Here is a 19,766-nt window from a genome sequence, read left to right on the forward strand (position 1 = left end):
ATAGCCGTGGATGCGCACTCGAAATGGCCTGAGGTGATCAAAATGTCCTCCACCACCATGGAGAAAACTATTGCAGTCCTACGGACCATATTTGCCAGGAACGGCTTGCCAGAGCATATTTGCTCTGATAACGGACCACAGTTTGTGTCCGAGGAGTTTCGAAGATTTATGAAAAGGAATGGGGTAAAGCATTACACATCTGCCCCGTATCATCCAGCCACAAATGGATTGGCTGAGAGGTTCGTACAAACCTTTAAGAAAGCAGTAAGGGCCATGTGCGATGACGACATTCCACTGCAGCATAAGGTGGACAATTTCCTGTTAGCCTACAGAAATGCGACACATGCAGTCACCAACCAGACCCCGGCCATGATGTTCTTTAACCGAAGTTTGAGATCTCGTATGGATTTGCTCAGACCAAATGTACGAAGAGATGTTGAGAATAAGCAATTCCAGCACATCAATGAGAAGCCGACAAGGAGCTTCAATGTAGGGCAACCAGTCTTGGCCCGCGACTACCGAACAAAGAAATGGCAACCAGGAACGATATGCACACGGCAGGGCCCACTAATGTACACAGTGGATGTTGGGGAGAACATTGTGAGACGCCATGCTGACCAGATCCTAGAGTCACAGGAACGAGTCAACCCCATGTCTCGGCCATACGTACCTGGTGAGGAACCCGACGTACAGGTAGCATCTACCCCAGAAACAGTAGCATCGGAAGCTGATGAACCAACCGACGACAGGGGGCCAGAATCGCCTCCGCACCAAGAGCAAGACACTCGGGAAAGGCGCTATCCAGAAAGGATCAGGAAGCCTCCCCAAAGACTGAATTTATAAATAGATTATTTTCAGTTAATGTTGCATGTTAAAAGTGTTAATTGTAATTAGTTGATATTTAATTGTTAAATGAATGTTATGGTACTGTTAATCTAAAAGGGGAGGAATTGTAGTGTATGTACCTTTAAGGGGAGAACTACTTTTTACAGCTCCTGTATACTGTAGTACCGGCAGTGACCACACCTGTATATAAACCCTGAGTAGGGATCTGTACAGTTAGTTTTAGAGTAACCCTCATCCAGTACACACCTGTTGATTGTTCCCTGCAGTCTCTTGTCTCATTATTGAAGGAAACACAACATCAAGATACACGGATCTAACATAATCCTCTGACCAATTACTTTAAATCTGTGACCCCTGGTTATCGACCCTTCTGCTAAGGGAAATAGGTCCTTCCTATCCGCTCTATCCAGGCCCCTCATAATTTTATACACCTCAATTAGGTCTCCCCTCAGCCTCCTCTGTTCCAAAGAAAACAACCCCAGCCGATCCAATCTTTCCTCATAGCTAAAATTCTCCAGCCCAGGCAACATCCTCATAAGTCTCCTCTGCACCCTCTCCAGTGCAATCACATCCTTCCTGTAATGTGCTGACCAGAACTGCACGCAGTACTCTAGCTGAGGCCTAACTAGTGTTTTATACAGTTCTAGCATAACCCCCCTGCTCTTAGACACAAAAGGCATCAAGGGATATGGGGAGAGAGCGGGAATATGGTATTGAGATAGAGGATCAGCCATGATCATATTGAATGGCGGAACAGGCTCGAAGGGCCGACTGGCCGACTCCTGCTCCTATTTTTCTATGTTTCTATGTTTCTTCATTCTATCCCTCAGCTAATAAAGGCAAGCATTCCGTATGCCTTCTTAACCACCTTATCTACCTGCCCTGCTACCTTCAGGGATCTGTGGACATGCACTCCAAGGTCCCTTTGTTCCTCTACACTTCTCAGTGTCCTACCATTTATAGTGTATTCCCTTTCCTTGTTAGCCCTCCCCAAATGCATTACCTCACACTTCTCCAGATTGAATTCCATTTGCCACTGTTCTGCCCACCTGACCAGTCCATTGATATCTTCCTGCAGTCTGCAGCTTTCTTCTTCATTATCCACCACACGGCCAATTTTTGTATCATCTGTAAACTTCTTAATCATACTTCCTACATTCAAGTCTAAATCATTGATATATACCACAAAAAGCAAGGGACCCAGTACTGAGCCCTGCGGAACCCCACTGGAAACAGCCTTCCAGTCACAAAAACACCCTTCGACCATTACCCTCTGCTTCCTGTCTCTGAGCCAGTTTTGAATCCAACTTGACACTTTGCCTTGGATCCCATGGGCTTTTAACTTCGTGACCAGTCTGCCATGTGGGACATTAGCAAAAGCCTTGCTAAAATCCTCTTTGTTACCTCCTCAAAAAATTCAATCAGGTTTGTCAGACACGACCTTCCCTTGACAAATCCATGCTGACTGTCCTTGATTAATCCTTGTCTTTCTAAATGAAGATTTATCCTGTCCCTCAGAATTTTTTCCAATAATTTTCCCACCACCGCGGTTAGGCTGACTGGCTCAGTCTATCCATTTCTCCCTTTTTAAACAATTGTACCACATTACCAGTCCTCCAGCACCACACCTGTAGCCAGAGGGGATTGGAAAATGATAACATAAGAAATAGGAGCAGGAGTAGGCCAATTGGCCCCTCGAACCTGCTCCGCCATTCAATAAGATCATGGCTGATCTGATCCTAACCGCCAATCCACTATGACAGGACTATCTCCTGAATCTAACAGCATTAGACACACGAAAACAGGAGCAGGATCAGGCTACACGGCCCCTGGGCCCGCTCCGCTACCCACAGGGCCATGACCTATCCGAACCTAGACTCATGTCCAAATTCCTGCCCGCTCCCCGTAACCCTTAATTCCCTTTTCTACTAGGAAACTGTCTATTTCTGTTTTAAATTTATGTAATGATGTAGCTTCGACAGCTTTTTGGGGCAGCATATTCCATGGACCTACCACCCTCTGAGTGAAGTAGTTCCTCCTCATCTCAGTTTTGAAAGAGCAGCCCCTTATTCTAAGACTATGCCCCCTAGTTCTAGTTTCACCCATCATCTGGAACATCCTCCCTGCATCCACCCGATCCAACCCCTTCATAATCTTATATGTTTCAATAAGATCGCCTCTCATTCTTCTGAACTCCAATGAGTAGAGTCCCAATCTACTCAACCTCTCCTCATATGTCCATCCCCTCATCCCCGGGATTAATCGAGTGAACCTTCTTTGTACTGACTCGAGAGCAAGTATGTCCTTTCTTAAGTATGGACACCAAAACTGTATGCAGTATTCCAGGTGCGGTCTCACCAATACCTTGTACAACTGAAGCAATACCTCCCTATTTTTATATTCTATCCCCCTAGCAATGAAAGCCAACATTCCATTGGCCTTCTTAATCACTTGCTGCACCTGCATACTAACCTTTTGAGTTTCGTGCACCAGGACCCCCAGATCCCTTTGTACTTCAGTACTTTCCAGTTTCTTGCCATTAAGATAATAACTTGCTCTACGATTTTTCCTGCCAAAGTGCATAACCTCACACTTTCCAGTATTGTATTCCATCTGCCAAATCTCTGCCCACTTACTTAGCCTGTCTATGTCCCCTTGCAGGTTTTTTATGTCCTCCTCACTCACTACTTTCCCTCCCATCTTAGTATCATCTGCAAACTTTGACGTGTTACACTCGGTCCCCTCCTCCAAATCGTTAATATAGATTGTAAAGAGTTGGGGACCCAGCACTGACCCCTGCGGAACACCACTGGTTACTGATTGCCAGTCTGAATATGAACCATTTATCCCAACTCTCTGCCTTCTGTTAGATAGCCAATCCTCTATCCATGCCAGAATATTACCCCCAGTCCCGTGATTTTTTATCTTAAGCAATAATCTTTTGTGTGGCACCTTGTCAAATGCCTTTTGGAAGTCTAAATACACTACGTCCACTGGTTCACCTTTATCCACCCTATATGTTACTTCCTCAAAGAACTCCAGCAAATTTGTCAAACATGACTTCCCCTTCATAAAACCATGCTGACTTTGTCTTATTAAATTATGATTATCCAAATGTCCTGTTACTGTCTCCTTAATAATGGACTCCAAAATTTTACCTACCACAGATGTTAGGCTAACCGGTCTATAGTTTCCAGCCTTCTGTCTACTGCCCTTTTTAAATAAGGGTGTTACATTAGCAGTTTTCCAGTCTGCCGGGACCTTTGCTGAGTCCAGGGAGTTTTGGAAGATTATTACCAATGCATCCACAATCCCTACCGCCACTTCCCTCAAAACCCTGGGATGTAAGCCATCAGGTCCAGGTGATTTATCCGCCTTGAGTCCCATTATTTTACCAAGTACTACTTCCTTAGTGATTTTAATCGTATTTAGCTCCTCCCCCCCTATAGCCCCCTGCTTGTCAAGTGTTGGGATATTCTTGGTGTCCTCTACTGTAAAGGCTGATGTAAAATATTCATTCAGTGTTTTTGCCATCTCCATATTTCCCACCATTAATTTCCCGGTCTCATCCTCTAAGGGACCAACATTTACTTTAGCCACCCTTTTTCTTTTTATATAACTATAAAAACTCTTACTATCTGTCTTTATATTTTTTGCTAATTTACTTTCATAATGTATCTTCCCTTTCTTAATCAATCTTTTTGTTATTTTTTGCTGTCTTTTAAAGTTTTCCCAATCCTCTATCCTCCCACTAGATTTGGCTACCTTATATGCCCTTGTTTTTAGTCGAATACTATCCTTAATTTCTTTACTTAGCCACGGATGGCTGTCTTTTCTTTTACACCCTTTTTTTCTCAGTGGAATATACTTTTTTTGGAATTTGTAAAATAACTCCTTAAATGTACACCACTGATCATGTATCGTCTTATCCTTTAACCTATTTTCCCAATCCACTTTACTCAATTCCGCTCTCATACCTTCATAGTCTCCTTTATTCAAGCTTAGCACGCTTGTTTGAGATACAGCCTCCTCACCCTCTAACTGAATATGGAATTCAACCATGTTATGGTCACTCATTCCAAGGGGATCCTTTACTAGGACATTTTTAATTAATCCTCTCTCGTTACACAGGACCAGATCTAAGGTTGCTTGCCCCCTGGTTGGTTCAGTTACATACTGCTCAAGAAACCCATCCCTAATACACTCAATGAACTCATCCTCAAGGCAGCCCTGCCCAATTTGATTCGTCCAATTTATATGATGGTTAAAATCCCCCATAATTATAGATGTTCCCTTATTACAAGCCTCAACTATTTCCTGATTGATACTCCGTCCAACCGAGTTGCGACTGTTCGGAGGCCTATATACTACACCCACTAGTGTTTTTTTCCCCTTATTATTCCTTATCTCCACCCAAACTGTTTCATTATCCTGATCCTTTGACCCAATATCATTTCTCTGTATTACAGTGATTCCTTCCTTTATTAACATAGCCACCCCACCTCCCCTTCCTTCCTGCCTGTCCTTCCTGATCGTTAAATAACCTGGTATGTTTAATTCCCAGGCATTGTCACCCTGCAGCCATGTTTCTGTAATGGCCACAAGATCATACCCATATGTAGCTATTTGTGCCTTTAACTCGTCTATTTTGTTACGAATGCTACGTGCATTCAGATAGAGAACTTTCAAATATGTTTTGTGACACTTAGTTCCTGCTATTGCCCTTTTTATTACTTTACCTTTTACTCCACACCTTCTACCCCTTCCTGACACGCTCTGGTTTTTAATTTCCCCACTGCTACCTAAGTCTATGACCTTCTCTGTTGTCATTTGTATTATTTGCTCTCTGGGAACCTCCCCCCCACTAGTTAGTTTAAAGCCCTCTCTACAGCCCTAGTTATATGATCCGCCAGGACTCTAGTCCCAGCACTGGCCAAGTGAAGCCCGTCCCAACGGAACAGCTCCCTCCTGTCCCAGTACTGGTGCCAGTGTCCCAGGAAGCAAAACCCATTTCTCCCACACCAGTCTTTGAGCCACGCATTTAACTCTCTTATTTTATTTGTCCTAGCCAAATTCGCTCGTGGCTCAGGTAATAATCCAGAGATTATTACCCTTGTGGTTCTGCTTTTTAATTTGGCCCCTAGCTGCTCAAACTCCCTCAGCAGAACCTCCTTCCTTGTCCTATCTATGTCGTTGGTACCAACATGGACCACGACAACTGGATCCTCCCCCTCCCACTCCAAGTTTCTGTCCAGCCCAGAGGAGATGTCCTTAACCCTGGCACCGGGTAGGCAACACAGCCTACGGGACTCTCGCTCTTGGCTGCAGAGAACTCTATCTATCCCCCTAATAATACTATCCCCTACCACTACAACATTTCTATTTACTCCCCCCTCTTGAATGGCCCCCCTCTCCACGGTGCTGTGGCCAGGTTGCTCATCCTCCCTGCAGCCCCTGCTTCCGTCTCCACAGGGAGTAAGAAGCTCGAACCTGTTGGACAAGAGCAACGGCTGCGGCTCCTCCAACACTACCTTCTGGATCCCCGTACCTGCCTCACTCGTGGTCACACCGTCCAGTCCCTGACCATGGGCTACATCTGAATTAATTAACTTCATAGGTGTGACCACCTCCTGAAACACAGAGTCCAGGTACTTCTCCCCCTCCCTGATGTGTCGCAGTATCTGAAGCTCAGACTCCAGCTCATCAACACGGAGCTGGAGATCCTGTAGCAGCAGACACTTGCCACAGATGTAATCACCGTTAGCCTCAATGGGGTCTACCGGCTCCCACATCTCGCAACAGTAACACATCATCTGCTCCATTCTATGTAATTAATTATAATTTTTTTTTATTTAATTAGATTAAATCAATCCCTCTAAATTACACCAGTTTAATGGTTAACCAACTGTCTCCTTTACAGCACAGACCCTAGAAAAAAACCGCTGAATTTAAGCTTGTAATAAAAAGAAGAAATACTCACCAACCAATCCAACCAATCACCTACCTGCTTCCTGGTGACGTCACTCTTGGATTATTTTTTACCTCTCTCCTCTGCTGTTGATTTGGTACGCCTCTGGTCGCTGCCGCTGGCTTTTATGCCGGTTATAGCTCCTCCTCCTGACCTCGCTGCTCACTCCTAGGTCCGATGCTGGTCTCGGGCCTCTGGTCGCTGCCGCTGGTTTTTATGCCGGTTATAGCTCCTCCCCCTGACCTCGCTGCTCACTCCTAGGTCCGATGCTGGTCTCGGGCCTCTGGTCGCTGCCGCTGGTTTTTATGCCGGTTATAGCTCCTCCCCCTGACCTCGCTGCTCACTCCTAGGTCCGATGCTGGTCTCGGGCCTCTGGTCGCTGCCGCTGGTTTTTATGCCGGTTATAGCTCCTCCCCCTGACCTCGCTGCTCACTCCTAGGTCCGATGCTGGTCTCGGGCCTCTGGTCGCTGCCGCTGGTTTTTATGCCGGTTATAGCTCCTCCTCCTGACCTCGCTGCTCACTCCTAGGTCCGATGCTGGTCTCGGGCCTCTGGTCGCTGCCGCTGGTTTTTATGCCGGTTATAGCTCCTCCCCCTGACCTCGCTGCTCACTCCTAGGTCCGATGCTGGTCTCGGGCCTCTGGTCGCTGCCGCTGGTTTTTATGCCGGTTATAGCTCCTCCCCCTGACCTCGCTGCTCACTCCTAGGTCCGATGCTGGTCTCGGGCCTCTAGTCGCTGCCGCTGGTTTTTATGCCGGTTATAGCTCCTCCCCCTGACCTCGCTGCTCACTCCTAGGTCCGATGCTGGTCTCGGGCCTCTGGTCGCTGCCGCTGGTTTTTATGCCGGTTATAGCTCCTCCTCCTGACCTCGCTGCTCACTCCTAGGTCCGATGCTGGTCAGAGCCTCTGCTATTTCCTCTCTTACTTCTCTTAACAGGCTGGGATACATTTCATCCGGGCCTGGGGATTTATCCACTTTCAAAGCTGCTAAGCTACTTAATACTTCCTCTCTCACTATGCTTATTTCATCTAATATTTCACACTCCTCCTCTCTGATTGTAATGTCTGTATTGTCCCGCTCTTTTGTGAAAACAGACGCAAAGTATTCATTAAGAACCATACCCACGTCTTCCGCCTCCACGCACAGGTTACCTTTATAAAAACATAGAACATAGAAAAATAGGAGCAGGAGTCGGCCTTTCGGCTCTTCGAGCCTGCTCCGCCATTCAATATGATCATGGCTGATCCTCTATCTCAATACCATATTCCCGCGCTCTCCCCATACCCCTCGATGCCTTTTGTGTCTAGAAATCTATCTATCTCCTTCTTAAATATATTCAGTGACTTGGCCTCCACAGCCTTCTGTGGTAGAGAATTCCACAGTTTCACCACCCTCTGAGTGAAGAAATTTCTCCTCATCTCAGACCTAAATGTCCTACCCCGTATCCTGAGACTGTGACCCCTCGTTCTAGACCCCCCAGCCAGGGGAAACATCCTCCCTGCACCCAGTCTGTCTAGCCCTGTCAGAATTTTATACGTTTCAATGAGATCCCCATCATTCTTCTAAACTCTAGTGAATACAGGCCTAGTCGACCCAGTCTCTTCTCATACGACAGTCCTGCCATCCCAGGAATCAGTCTGGTGAACCTTCGCTGCACTCCCTCTATGGCAAGTATATCCTTTCTTGGGTGAGGAGACCAAAACTGCACACAGTACGCCAGGTGTGGTCTCACCAAGGCCCTGTATAACTGTAGTAAGACATCCTTGCTCCTGTACTCAAATCCTCTTGCAATGAAGGCCAACATACCATTTGCCTTCCTAACTGCTTGCTGCGCCTGCATGTTTGCTTTTAGTGACTGGTGTACAAGGACACCCAGGTCCCTCTGTACATCAACATTTCCCAATCTATCACCATTTAAATAATACTCTACCTTTCTGTTTTTCCTACCGAAGTGGATAACTTCACATTTATCCACGTTATACTGCATCTGCCATGTATTTGCCCACTCACTCAACTTGTCTAAATCGCCTTGAAGCCTCTTTGCATCCTCCTCACAACTCACAATCCCTCCTAGTTTTGTGTTGTCAGCAAACTTGGAAATATTACATTTGGTTCCCTCATTCAAATCATTGATATATATTGTGAATAGCTGGGGCCCAAGCACTGATCCCTGCAGTACCCCAATAGTCACCGCCTGCCACCCCGAAAAAGACCCATTTATTCCTACTCTGTTTCCTGTCTGTTAACCAATTTTCAATCCATGCCAGTATATTACCCCCAATCCCATGTGCTTTAATTTTGCACACTAACCTCTTATGTGGGACTTTATCAAAGGCCTTCTGAAAATCCAAATACACCACATCCACTGGTTCTCCCTTATCTATTCTACCAGGTACATCCTCAAAAAACTCCAGTAGGTTTGTCAAACACGATTTCCCTTTCATAAATCCATGTTGACTTTGTCTAATCCCGTTGATATTTTTTAAGTGTCCTGTTATCACATCCTTTATAATAGACTCTAGCATTTTTCCTACTATTGGTGTTAGGCTAACCGGTCTGTAGTTACCTGTTTTCTCTCTCTCTCCTATTTTAAATAGTGGGGTTACATTTGCCACCTTCCAATCTGCAGGAACTGTTCCATAATCTATAGAATTTTGGAAGATAACAACCAATGCATCCACTATTTCCATGGCTACCTCTTTTAGTACACTGGGATGCAGATTATCAGGCCCTGGGGATTTATCAGCTTTCAGTCCCATTAATTTCTCCAGCACTATTTTTTTTACTAATACTAATTTCCTTTAATTCCTCCTTCTCACTAGACCCTTGGTTCCCTAGCAGCTCTGGGAAGTTATTTGTGTCCTCTTCTGTGAAGACAGAACCAAAGTATTTGTTTATTTGCTCTCCCATTTCCTTGTTCCCCATTATAAATTCCCTAATAGGCCCTACTCTTACTTTAGTTATCCTTTTGCTCTTAATGTATTTATAAAACATCTTTGGGTTTTCCTTGAGTTTACTGCCAATATTTGTTCATGCCCTCTCTTTGCTTTCCTAATCTCCTTTATGATTTCACCCCTGCACTTTCTATACTCCTCTCGGCTTTCTGCAGTATTGAGTCCTCGGTATCTGTCATAAGCTTCCCTTTTTCTCTTTATCCTACCCTGTATGCCCCTTGACATCCAGGGAGCTCTAGATTTGTTAGTCCCACCCTTTTTCTTTAAGGGAACATACTTGCTCTGAACCCTCACTATCTCCTCCTTGAATGCCTCCCACTGCTCTGACACGGATTTACCTTCAAGTTTCTGGCTCCAGTCCACTTTGGTTAAATCACATCTCAGCTTAGTAAAATGAGCTTTACCCCAATTGAGAACTTTTATTCCTGGTCCATCCTTGTCCTTTTCCATAACTACGCTAAATCTAACTGAATTATGATCACTACCACCAATATGCTCTCCCACTGATACCCCTTCCACCTGCCCAGCTTCATTCCCTAAAACTAGGTCCAGAACTGCCCCCTCTCTTGTTGGGCTCGCTACGTACTGGCTAAAAAAGTTCTCCTGAATGCATTTTAAGAATTCTGCTCCCTCTATACCTTCACACTCATTTTATCCCAGTTAATATTAGGGAAGTTGAAATCCCCTACTATTACTGCCCCATTTTTACACGTCTCAGAAATTTGCCTACATATTTGCTCTTCTATCTCCCCTGACTGTTCGGGGGTCTATCGTCCACTCCCAGCAGTGTAATTGCCCCTTTTTTGTTTTTCAGTTCAACCCACAGGGCCTCATTGGATGATCTTTCTAAGATATCCTCCCTCCTCGCAGCTGTAATTGATTCTTTAATCAATATTACGACTCCCTCCTTTTTTTATCCCCCCTCTATCTCGTCTGAAAATCCTGTAACCAGGAATGTTGAGCTGCCATTCCTGCCCTTCTTTCAGCCATGTCTCAGTAATAGTTATAATATCACACTCCCACGTGTCTATCTGTGCCCTCAGCTCATCTGCTTTATTCCCTAGACTCCTTGCGTTGAAGTATACACCATTTAGCGCTGCCAAACTCCCTTGTTGTCTATTTTCTAGCCTTTGTTTCCTCTGCCTACCAAACTTGCTTACTCATTTTCTGCCTTCCATTTCCAGCTTTGCTTCTCTCCCTTCTGAATCCACTCTCAGGTTCCCGTCCCCCTGCCAAGCTAGTTTAAACCCTCCCCAACAGCACTAGCAAAACTCCCCGTGAGAATATTGGTTCCGGTCCTCTTGAGGTGCAACCCGTCCGGCTTGTACAGGTCCCACCCCACCCCTCAGAAACGGTCCCAATGCCTCAGGAATCTAAAGCTCTCCCTCCTGCACCATCTCTCCAGCCATGCATTCATCTGCTCGATCCTCCTGTTTCTGTCCTCACTCACGCATGGCACCGGGAGTAATCCGGAGATTACTACCTTTTGAGTTCCTGCTTGTACCCTTCATAACTTTAAAAACCTCTATCGGGTCACCCTCAGCCTTCTCTGTTCTAGAGAGAAGAGCCCCAGCCTGTTCCGTCTTTGTGATAGGACCATTGTAACCGACACTGCGTCAATGCAAGCTGTTGGCACGGTTGTTATCTGTTCATTAATGGTTGTGAGGACTCTGGGAGCGGAGAGGAGCTGTCAGCTATCCCTCGGGCTCCTTGTAGCTGAGTGAGGACATCTCACAGGCGGCACCTCCCACTCAGAGTGAAAGCACAATGACAGATTCCACCCACCGCAATCACACCTCCGACATCCTGGCCAGGCAATGAGCTCATTCGATCAGCCCATTTAATGAAACCCTTCGGTTTTCTGCCTCGTTAGGAAAGCGGTCAGGTGCGGTTTAGTAACACGACGAGCCAGAGCTCTCTCTGAAGCCAAGGGGTCTTTAAGGGGGTCTCCCACCTGTGAACTCCCCCCGCCTGTCAGCACTCGCCCCAGGAGAATCTGCTTCACGGGGTCTTGCCTCTCCCCTGTGTGGTGGTGCTGAGTGGAATCTCCCTGGTCAGATGGTTTTGTTTTTATCCTGGAGTGACAGGAAGCTCCAGATTTCTCCTCTCGCTCTCTCTCTCTCTCCATCAGTAGGGCTCTGCCTCTGCCGCCCCCCCACTCATCCCCCTTCGACCTGTTCCTGTGTCTCCTGCCTCTCGTCAGACTGAGAAATGTCCTCCCAGCCCCCTCTCCAGGAGAAGATCGAGACACGAGCAGGACACCCCCCAGCAGGTTAGAAGCTTGACTCACCGGGGGAAGTGGGGGCAGGGGGGTGTCAGTTCTTTAGAAAATCGATTTTTATTTTGCCTTTGATGTGGCGGGGTGCGAACTGGAACGATGCAGAGTGGATTTGAGTGTTGCTGGGACAGGACACCTGTGGGTCTTACGATCGTGCTTGGTATCCAGGTTTGACTGGGAGGGTATTTACTGGGTGTTTTCCGGGGGGTGGGGGTGGGGTGGGAGCTACAGGTGAGGCTGTGGCCGCAGCTTGTCCCAGGACTGCATGAGCAGAGGACAGGGTCAGATGAGGGAGCAGAGGGGTCACGGTGATTCAATAACACCAACAACCTGTATTTATATAGCGCCTTTAATGTAGTAAAACGTCCCAAGGCGCTTCACAGGAGCGATTATCAAACCGAGTCACATAAGGAGATTTTAGGACAGGTGACCTAAAGCTTGATCAAAGAGGTCAGTTTTAAGGAGCGTCTTAAAGGACGAGTGAGAGGTAGCGAGGTGGAGAGGTTTAGGGAGGGAATTCCAGAGCTTAGGGCCCAGGCAGCTGAAGGCACGGCCGCCAATGGTGGGGCGATTAAAATCATGGATGCGCAAGAGGCCAGAATTGGAGGAGCGCAGAGATCTGGGAGATCACTCTGCGCCCCTCCATCCCTGGAGAAACTGCTGCTTCTGCTTGGACCCAGCGCATGGGACCAGAGGTGAGGTCGGTAACGCACCGCGTGGTGTAGTCCGGTGTCCTTACTGTGTGGTGTGTGGCGACACTGTTGTTACCCCTCCCCACACCCAGTAACGTTTTATCTCCAGGGGGCCGGAATACAAAGGGGAGGAAATTACGCTGCAGTTACACAGCTCTGGTCAGACCCCCTCTGGAGTAACTGCGTTCAGTTCCGGGCCCCGCCCCTCAGGAAGGATATATTGGCCTCGGAGGGGGAGCAGCGCAGATTCACCAGAATGAGACCGGGGCTAAAAGGGTTAAATTACGAGGCCAGGTTGCACAGACTGGGCTTGTATTCCCTCGAGTTTAGAAGATTAAGGGGTGATCTGATCGAGGTGTTTCAGATGATTAAAGGAGTTGATCGGGTCGAGAGAGAGAAACTCTTTCCTCTGGTGGGGGGAGTCCAGAACAAGGGGGCAGAACCTTAAAATTAGAGCCAGGCCGTTCAGGGGTGATGTCAGGAAGCACTTCTTCACACAAAGGGCAGTGGGAATCTGGAACTCTCGCCCCCAAAAATCTGTTGAGGCTGAGCTTTCAAGACTGAGATTGATGGATTTTTGTTGGGTGAGGGTATTGAGGGACATGGAGCAAAGGCGGGTGGATGGAGTTGAGGAACAGTTCAGCCGTGATCTGAATGATTGGTGGAACAGGCTCGAGGGGCTGAATGGAGTCCTCCTGCTCCTATGTTTGTAGAACAGACCTGTTTCTGTTACAATATATAGGCCTAGAAATTCAGTAGCGTTCGCCAGCCGTTAGCGCCATAAGAGGGGTAGATTTTGAGCGCTAGGCACTTAGCGCCCGGGCGCAGGCCGATCTGCGCCTACGCCCAACTTCAGTTGACATTTAGCGCCGGCGCAAAGTGTTTGCGCCCGCTCAGCTGCGCGTGCAGCTTATGACGTCATTTCGTCGTGCAACGCCGTTTGTGCGCCCCAAACCGGAAATTCAGTGGCGCCCGCCCAATGTGGGCGTGGCACTGTTAAGAACTGTGAAGTGGAACGCAGCAGAGGCCCTGCGGGCCTCGGGGAGCGATAATTAAAGGGCACTTAGACTGAACTATAAAGGCCAGCCATTTTGCTGCAATGACTTTAGTGCTTTGGATTTCTGGACAGAGACCAAGGAACAGACCTTACTGATTTGGGACAACATAGGAGAGGTATTTTTGGCTTCTGGCCAGAGCTTGGAAATTTGACTCATTGTGATTTCACTGTTTGCAAGTTTATTATGGGGGCTGCATGGGGTTCCAACCCTCAGTTCCAGCATTATGTGCGAAGGGCTCGCAAACGCTGTGTGAGAGGGCCAGCCATGCCTAGACGCAGAGGGGCCATCAGGCGTCGGCAACGTAGGCCTTACCCACTCAGGGAATACCGGCAGCAGGTGTCCTATCTCACCATGACTGCCGCGCATTGTTTTAAGAGGCTGCGCTTCAGAAGGGAGGTGGTTGCAGAGATCTGCCAGCTGCTTCACAGAGATCTGCGTCCACAGCTGATGTGCAAGACGTCTCTGTCGGTGGACGTGAAGGTCATGGTGGCTCTGAACTTTTATGCAAGCGGCTCCTTCCAAGCCGCTGCTGGGGACATAGCAAACATCTCCCAGTTCGCCATGCATCGCTGCATCCGGCAGGTCACCGATGCCCTTTTCGCAAGGAGACACCAATTCATCTCCTTCCCCATGACCCTAGAGAGGCAGGAGCAGCGTGCAGTCGGTTTTGCCAGGATCGCCGACTTCCCCATGGTGCAGGGCGCCATTGACTGCACGCATGTGGCTATGCGGGCACCTATCAACAATGCCGAGGATTACCGCAACCGGAAGGGCTACCATTCCCTCAGTGTACAGCTGGTGTGTGACCACAGGCAGCGCATCCTAGCTGTCAATGCCCGCTTTCCAGGAAGCAGCCACGATGCATTTATCCTGCGCCAGACTACTGTGGCTGACATGTTCGAGGCACAGCCTCCACCAAGGGGATGGCTTATTGGGGACAAGGGCTACCCTTTGTGTACATGGCTCATGACCCCGTTCCGCGCGCCCAGGACCCCTGCTGAGGAGGCATACAACGAAAGCCATCAAGCCACAAGGAACATCATAGAGCAAACGATTGGCGTCCTCAAGCAACGGTTCCGCTGCCTGGATCGTTCCGGCGGATCTCTACAGTATTCGCCGGATAGAGTCTCCCAGTTCGTCGTCGTTTGCTGCATGCTGCACAACCTGGCTATCCGCAGGACTCAGGCACTGCCACCTCACGTTGGACCACCACCTCAGGAGGACGAGCAGGAGGACCATGAGGAGGAGGAGGAGGAGGAGGAGTACCAGCCCAGGAGGGAGCCACAAGGTCCAAGGGCCATCCGCCGGTGGCTTATTGAACGACACTTCTAGGCCCCCTGTCAGGGAATGGCTTGTGGCAATGAACGCACCTGAATGCAGCCGCTCCGCAAGCCCTCAGCCGGTTAACGCAACAACCACTTGAAACATGACACCTGGACAAGCTGAATAAGTAAAAAGCTTTATTTAACAAACTCAGGGCCCTTCCCACATGAAACAGAAAAACAGACAAGACCCCCAAAAAACAGTCAAAAACATATCTCACTCCCAGAACCTGGGGAGGAATAACAAAACTTGTCCATCCAATTGGCCTTCATCCTCGGCCTAACCAAGACAAACCCCCCCATACAGAACACAAACACCCCCATATAAAAAAACATTTGCCTTCATCTTCGGCCTTACCAAAATAAGCCCCCCCATACAGAACACAAACACCCCCATATAAAAAAACAGTTGCCTTCATCTTCGGCCTTACCAAAATAAGCCCCCCCCATACAGAACACAAACACCCCCATATAAAAAAACAGTTGGCAACACACTCTACTTGGTGTGCCGAGAGGGCGAGTCCTTGTGCAGGCTTCTCCGGCCCCTGCCCGACCTGTTGCTCCGCCTCAACCTGGGCCCTGTGGGTGTTGCAAGGCTGGGGGAAGGCTCCTGAGGGGCACAATGCGTGATGGCAGATGCCCTTGGGGGTCGGCCTAGACGAGGTCCGGCCCTGGAGGGGCCGGCTGCTGACTGCTGCAGCTGTGGCTGGGCAGCATCAGTCTCTGCAGCAGCTCGTCGCAGCTTGGCTGGGGGAGTGGCAGTGGCGGCTGTAGCAATGGGGGCAAGCTGGCTGATGCCAGGCGCTCGCTGGTCGCCAGAGACACTGGCACTCGGCCGGGCTGGCACTGCAGCAAGCGCAGCAATCTGGTGAAGGCCAGACCGCTGTGCTGCAGCAGGGCGGCGGGTGCCCTGGCGATGCCTCTGTGACACAGCGAGTGTGGCAGAAGTGAGTGCCCGAACTGCCCTGGTCTGTGCCCGCATCAGACCAGCCAGTGTCTGCACGGCACCACCCAGGAACTCTCGACTCACGTCCTGTGCTGCCGCGAGTTGGTCGACACCCCTGGCCTGTGAGTCCCCGAAATCGGCCACACTATGAGCCAGGGACTCAATGGCCTGAGGCAACTGTCCCACAACCCCCATGAACTCGGTGTGGCGCCGCTCCGAGTCCGCGGATATTTCATCAAGGAGGCGCACCTCCTGGGCGAGGACCGTCTCCGGACTGGAGGCCGGACTCTCCCTCTGGGGAGAAGGCCGCCGAGCTGCCCGACCCTTCCCGCGTGCCTGGACGCCACTGGGCCCAGCAACTGCCCTCCCCTGCAACACTTCCCCCCTCTGGGGAGAAGGCCGCCGTGCTGCCCGACCCTTCCCGCGTGCCTGGACGCCACTGGGCCCAGCAACTGCCCTCCCCTGCAACACTTCCCCCCTCTGGGGAGAAGGCCGCCGTGCTGCCCGACCCTTCCCGCGTGCCTGGACGCCACTGGGCCCAGCAACTGCCCTCCCCTGCAACACTTCCCCCCTCTGGGGAGAAGGCCGCCGTGCTGCCTGACCCTTCCCGCGTGCCTGGACGCCACTGGGCCCAGGAGCTACACCCCCCTGCAACACTTCCCCCTGGCTCTCCTCCAGGCAAGACGTCTCCCCTCCATTGCCATCCCCTGGCGCGGATGAGGGTTCTTCCGATGTGCCGCCTTCCTCTTGGTCCTCGTCGTCCTCCTCTTCCGAGGGACTGGCACTCTCAGCTTCAGGGACCTCCTCCTCACCAGCTGAAAGCAGGAAGGCACAAGAGTAGCTTTAGAGTGAGGACAGGGCGTCAGCGAGGGAGGCATGAGTGGTGGCATTCTGCGCATTGATGGGACAGTGGCAAAGGATGTAGATCTGAAGCGCAAGGGGAACGAGAGAGGTGCAAACGGTCATGTCCTTACCATTGGGGCCCAGCACAGGGTCGGCATCTCCAATAGCTACGGGGCCAACCACCCGGGCACGCATGAGTCAAGCCACGCGCTCCTCCAGGTCACTGAGCTCCTGGAACTGGACACAGCCTCTCCCGGTGACAGTCCGGCTCTTCAGATTCTGCGCCAGCTTGGCCTGCAAGAGAAAGGACGGCCTCTAAGTACAGTGTGGTGCCCTGTTGTTGTGTGCACTGCCTCCCATGGTCAAATAGCTTGGCCAGTGTGGTGCCCTGTTGTTGTGTGCACTGCCTCCCATGGTCGAACAGCTTGGCCAGTGTGGTGCCCTGTTGTTGTGTGCACTGCCTCCCATGGTCGAATAGCTTGGCCAGTGTGTAAAGTGCAGAAAGTGCTATTGATGATCATGCCAGTGCCATAGCTGCGGGAGGAGGGCTGGCCATTAGGCCTTTGAGGTCCCTTTGCCCATAATGTGAGGTGCACATGCAAGGATGAGGAGGACACTGGAAAGGGTACTCACCCTGACCAACCGAGTGAGGTCGTTGTACTTCTTGCGGCATTGGCCACCAGTCCTGGGGACATCGCTGTTGGCTGAGACCCTCTGGGCAATTTCCCTCCAGGCTCTCCTGTACTGCCTCCTGGGAGCCTTCTTGCCACTGTCCGGGCACAAGATCTCTCTTTTCTTTTCCAAACCCCTAAGCAGCACCCTCAAAGCATGCTCTGAGAAGCGCTGCGCTCGTTCACGGGCCTTCTGCATGGCTTCAGGCGCTATTTGGGTCCACCAGCAGTGTTCAGGCCTAGCTGCAGGGCTCCACTATCCAGGGCGTGGCTGCAGACAAAGTCGACCCTTCCCCCTTTAAGAGCTGGCCGGCGTCAGGGTGTCTGCTGTCAATCAAAACATGACCGCACCTGCGCTGTGCCCGGCCTCGGCGTTATCAGTCCGCACCGCCGGCTTAGCGCCTAAAGATAGGAGTGCAACGCCAGTTTCAGCGCTCGCCCAAACTCCTTGGCCAAAGCTACTGAATATCGGCGAAGTGGCCTCCACTTTCCGGCGGGCGCTAAATTTAGCACCCGCCCGACTTTACCGCCCCAAAAGTGGCTATACTGAATTTCTAGGCCATAGTGCTTTAAAAATTGTTTCTGATAAACGAGGTAGAAATTGGTTGTGGCTCATTCTCTGGTGCTCAGACAATGGGTCACCCAACCAGGAGCCTGAGGGACACCCGATATTGAGCCTCGTGCCTCATTGCAATAGTGTGAGCTGTTGGCGTCTGTCGGCCTCCAGAGGCAGCTCGTCCATTGACAATCCACCGGTCTCAGGCTGCTTGCCGCAGGTAAGCCCGGGGATGTTGGGTGAGGATGGGGGGGGTGGTGAGTGGGGGGGTGGAGGGGGGGAGCGATCGCGGGCCTGACAGCGGCCCTCACCATCGCACTCCTGCTCGTCCCATCTCCACATCAAGCTCGTGCTTGTTAGGCCGCATCCCCCAAGCGGAGTAGGCCCGACACCCGCCCCGCTCGGGGCCGCCCAGTTTGACAATGAGGCCTTAAATAGGCGTTAGGTTCCTCATTACCATATCCCTGCTTTAGGCCACCACCAGGGACTATGAAAAATATGGTCCCGATGAATTTAGCAGTGGCCCGAACACTCGTGTAGATCGGGCTGTTGCTACATTCAGCGTTGTTGCACCCATTTTACGTCCAAAAAAACAGGCGTAACACACGCCAATTGCTACCCCAATGCTTTTCCAATTCTTTAGAAGCCAGCTGCCCCGGGGGCACTGACCAGTGTGGTATTGAGACAGACGGAGCAGGAAGATCCCAGCTTTACTCCCTGGTCTGCGCTGAGTTAGCTGATCAGGGTCAGGGGGCAGGGAGCAGGGGTCAGGGGGCAGGCCGAGGAGCTGCACTTGACCTCAGTCCCCTGGGTTAGAGAGAGAGGGGGGAAATCAGCCAGGGTTGCTGTGTCTGATCACTCTTCTGATGCAAAGCTTAAGCTTAAATAAAGTAAATTACAGAGGTATCAGGGGCGAGTTGGCTAAGGTAGATTGGAAAATTAGATTAAAAGGTATGGCGGTAGATAAGCAGTGGCGAGCATTTAAAGAAATATTTCATAACTCTCAACAAAAATACATTCCATTGAGAAAGAAAAACTCCACGGGAAAAGTGATCCAACCGTGGCTAACTAAAGAAGTTAAGGATAGCATTAGATTGAAAGAAGCTTATAATGTTGCAAAGAATAATAGTAAGCCTGAGGATTGGGAGAGTTTCAGAAACCAGCAAATGTTGACCAAAAAATTGATAAAAAGGGAAAAAATAGAATGAGAGAAAACTAGCAAGAAATATAAAAGCAGATTGTAAGAGTTTCTACAAGTATATAAAAAGGAAAAGAGTAGCAAAAGTAAACATTGGTCCCTTAGAGGCTGAAACAGGAGAAATTATTATGGGGAATAAGGAAATGGCAGAAACATTAAACAAATATTTTGTGTCTGTCTTTACAGTAGAAGACACAAAAAGCGTACCAAAAATGGTGGGGAAACAAGGGTCTAATGAGGGTGAGGAACTTAACGTAATTAATATAAGTAGAGAAAAAGTACTAGAGAAACTAATGGGACTAATGATCAAGGGGTATGGGGAGAAAGCAGGGACCGGGTACTGAGTTTGGATGATCAGCCATGATCGCATTGAATGGCGGAGCAGGCTCGAGGGGCCGAATGGCCGACTCCTGCTCCTATCTTCTATGTTTCTA

At 49.7% G+C, this 19,766-nt stretch overlaps 1 protein-coding gene across 1 annotated transcript in view; it reads left to right on the top strand.

Annotated features, from left to right (window-relative positions):
* The first annotated feature begins 11,874 nt into the window (after nucleotides 1-11,874).
* LOC147100963 (death-associated protein 1 homolog) overlaps nucleotides 11,875-19,766 on the top strand; it is a 53,795-nt gene continuing 45,903 nt past the window's right edge. Inside the window, exon 1 of the mRNA XM_085966077.1 lies at nucleotides 11,875-12,040. Within this exon, the coding sequence (XP_085822203.1) occupies nucleotides 11,980-12,040 (61 nt within the window). The 5' untranslated portion in view covers nucleotides 11,875-11,979. The remainder of the gene's footprint in view (nucleotides 12,041-19,766) is intronic.

This window comes from Somniosus microcephalus, chromosome 24, assembly GCF_052327205.1.
Source record: "Somniosus microcephalus isolate GS21.2 chromosome 24, FLI_Smic_1.0, whole genome shotgun sequence".
Lineage (NCBI taxonomy): Eukaryota > Metazoa > Chordata > Chondrichthyes > Squaliformes > Somniosidae > Somniosus > Somniosus microcephalus.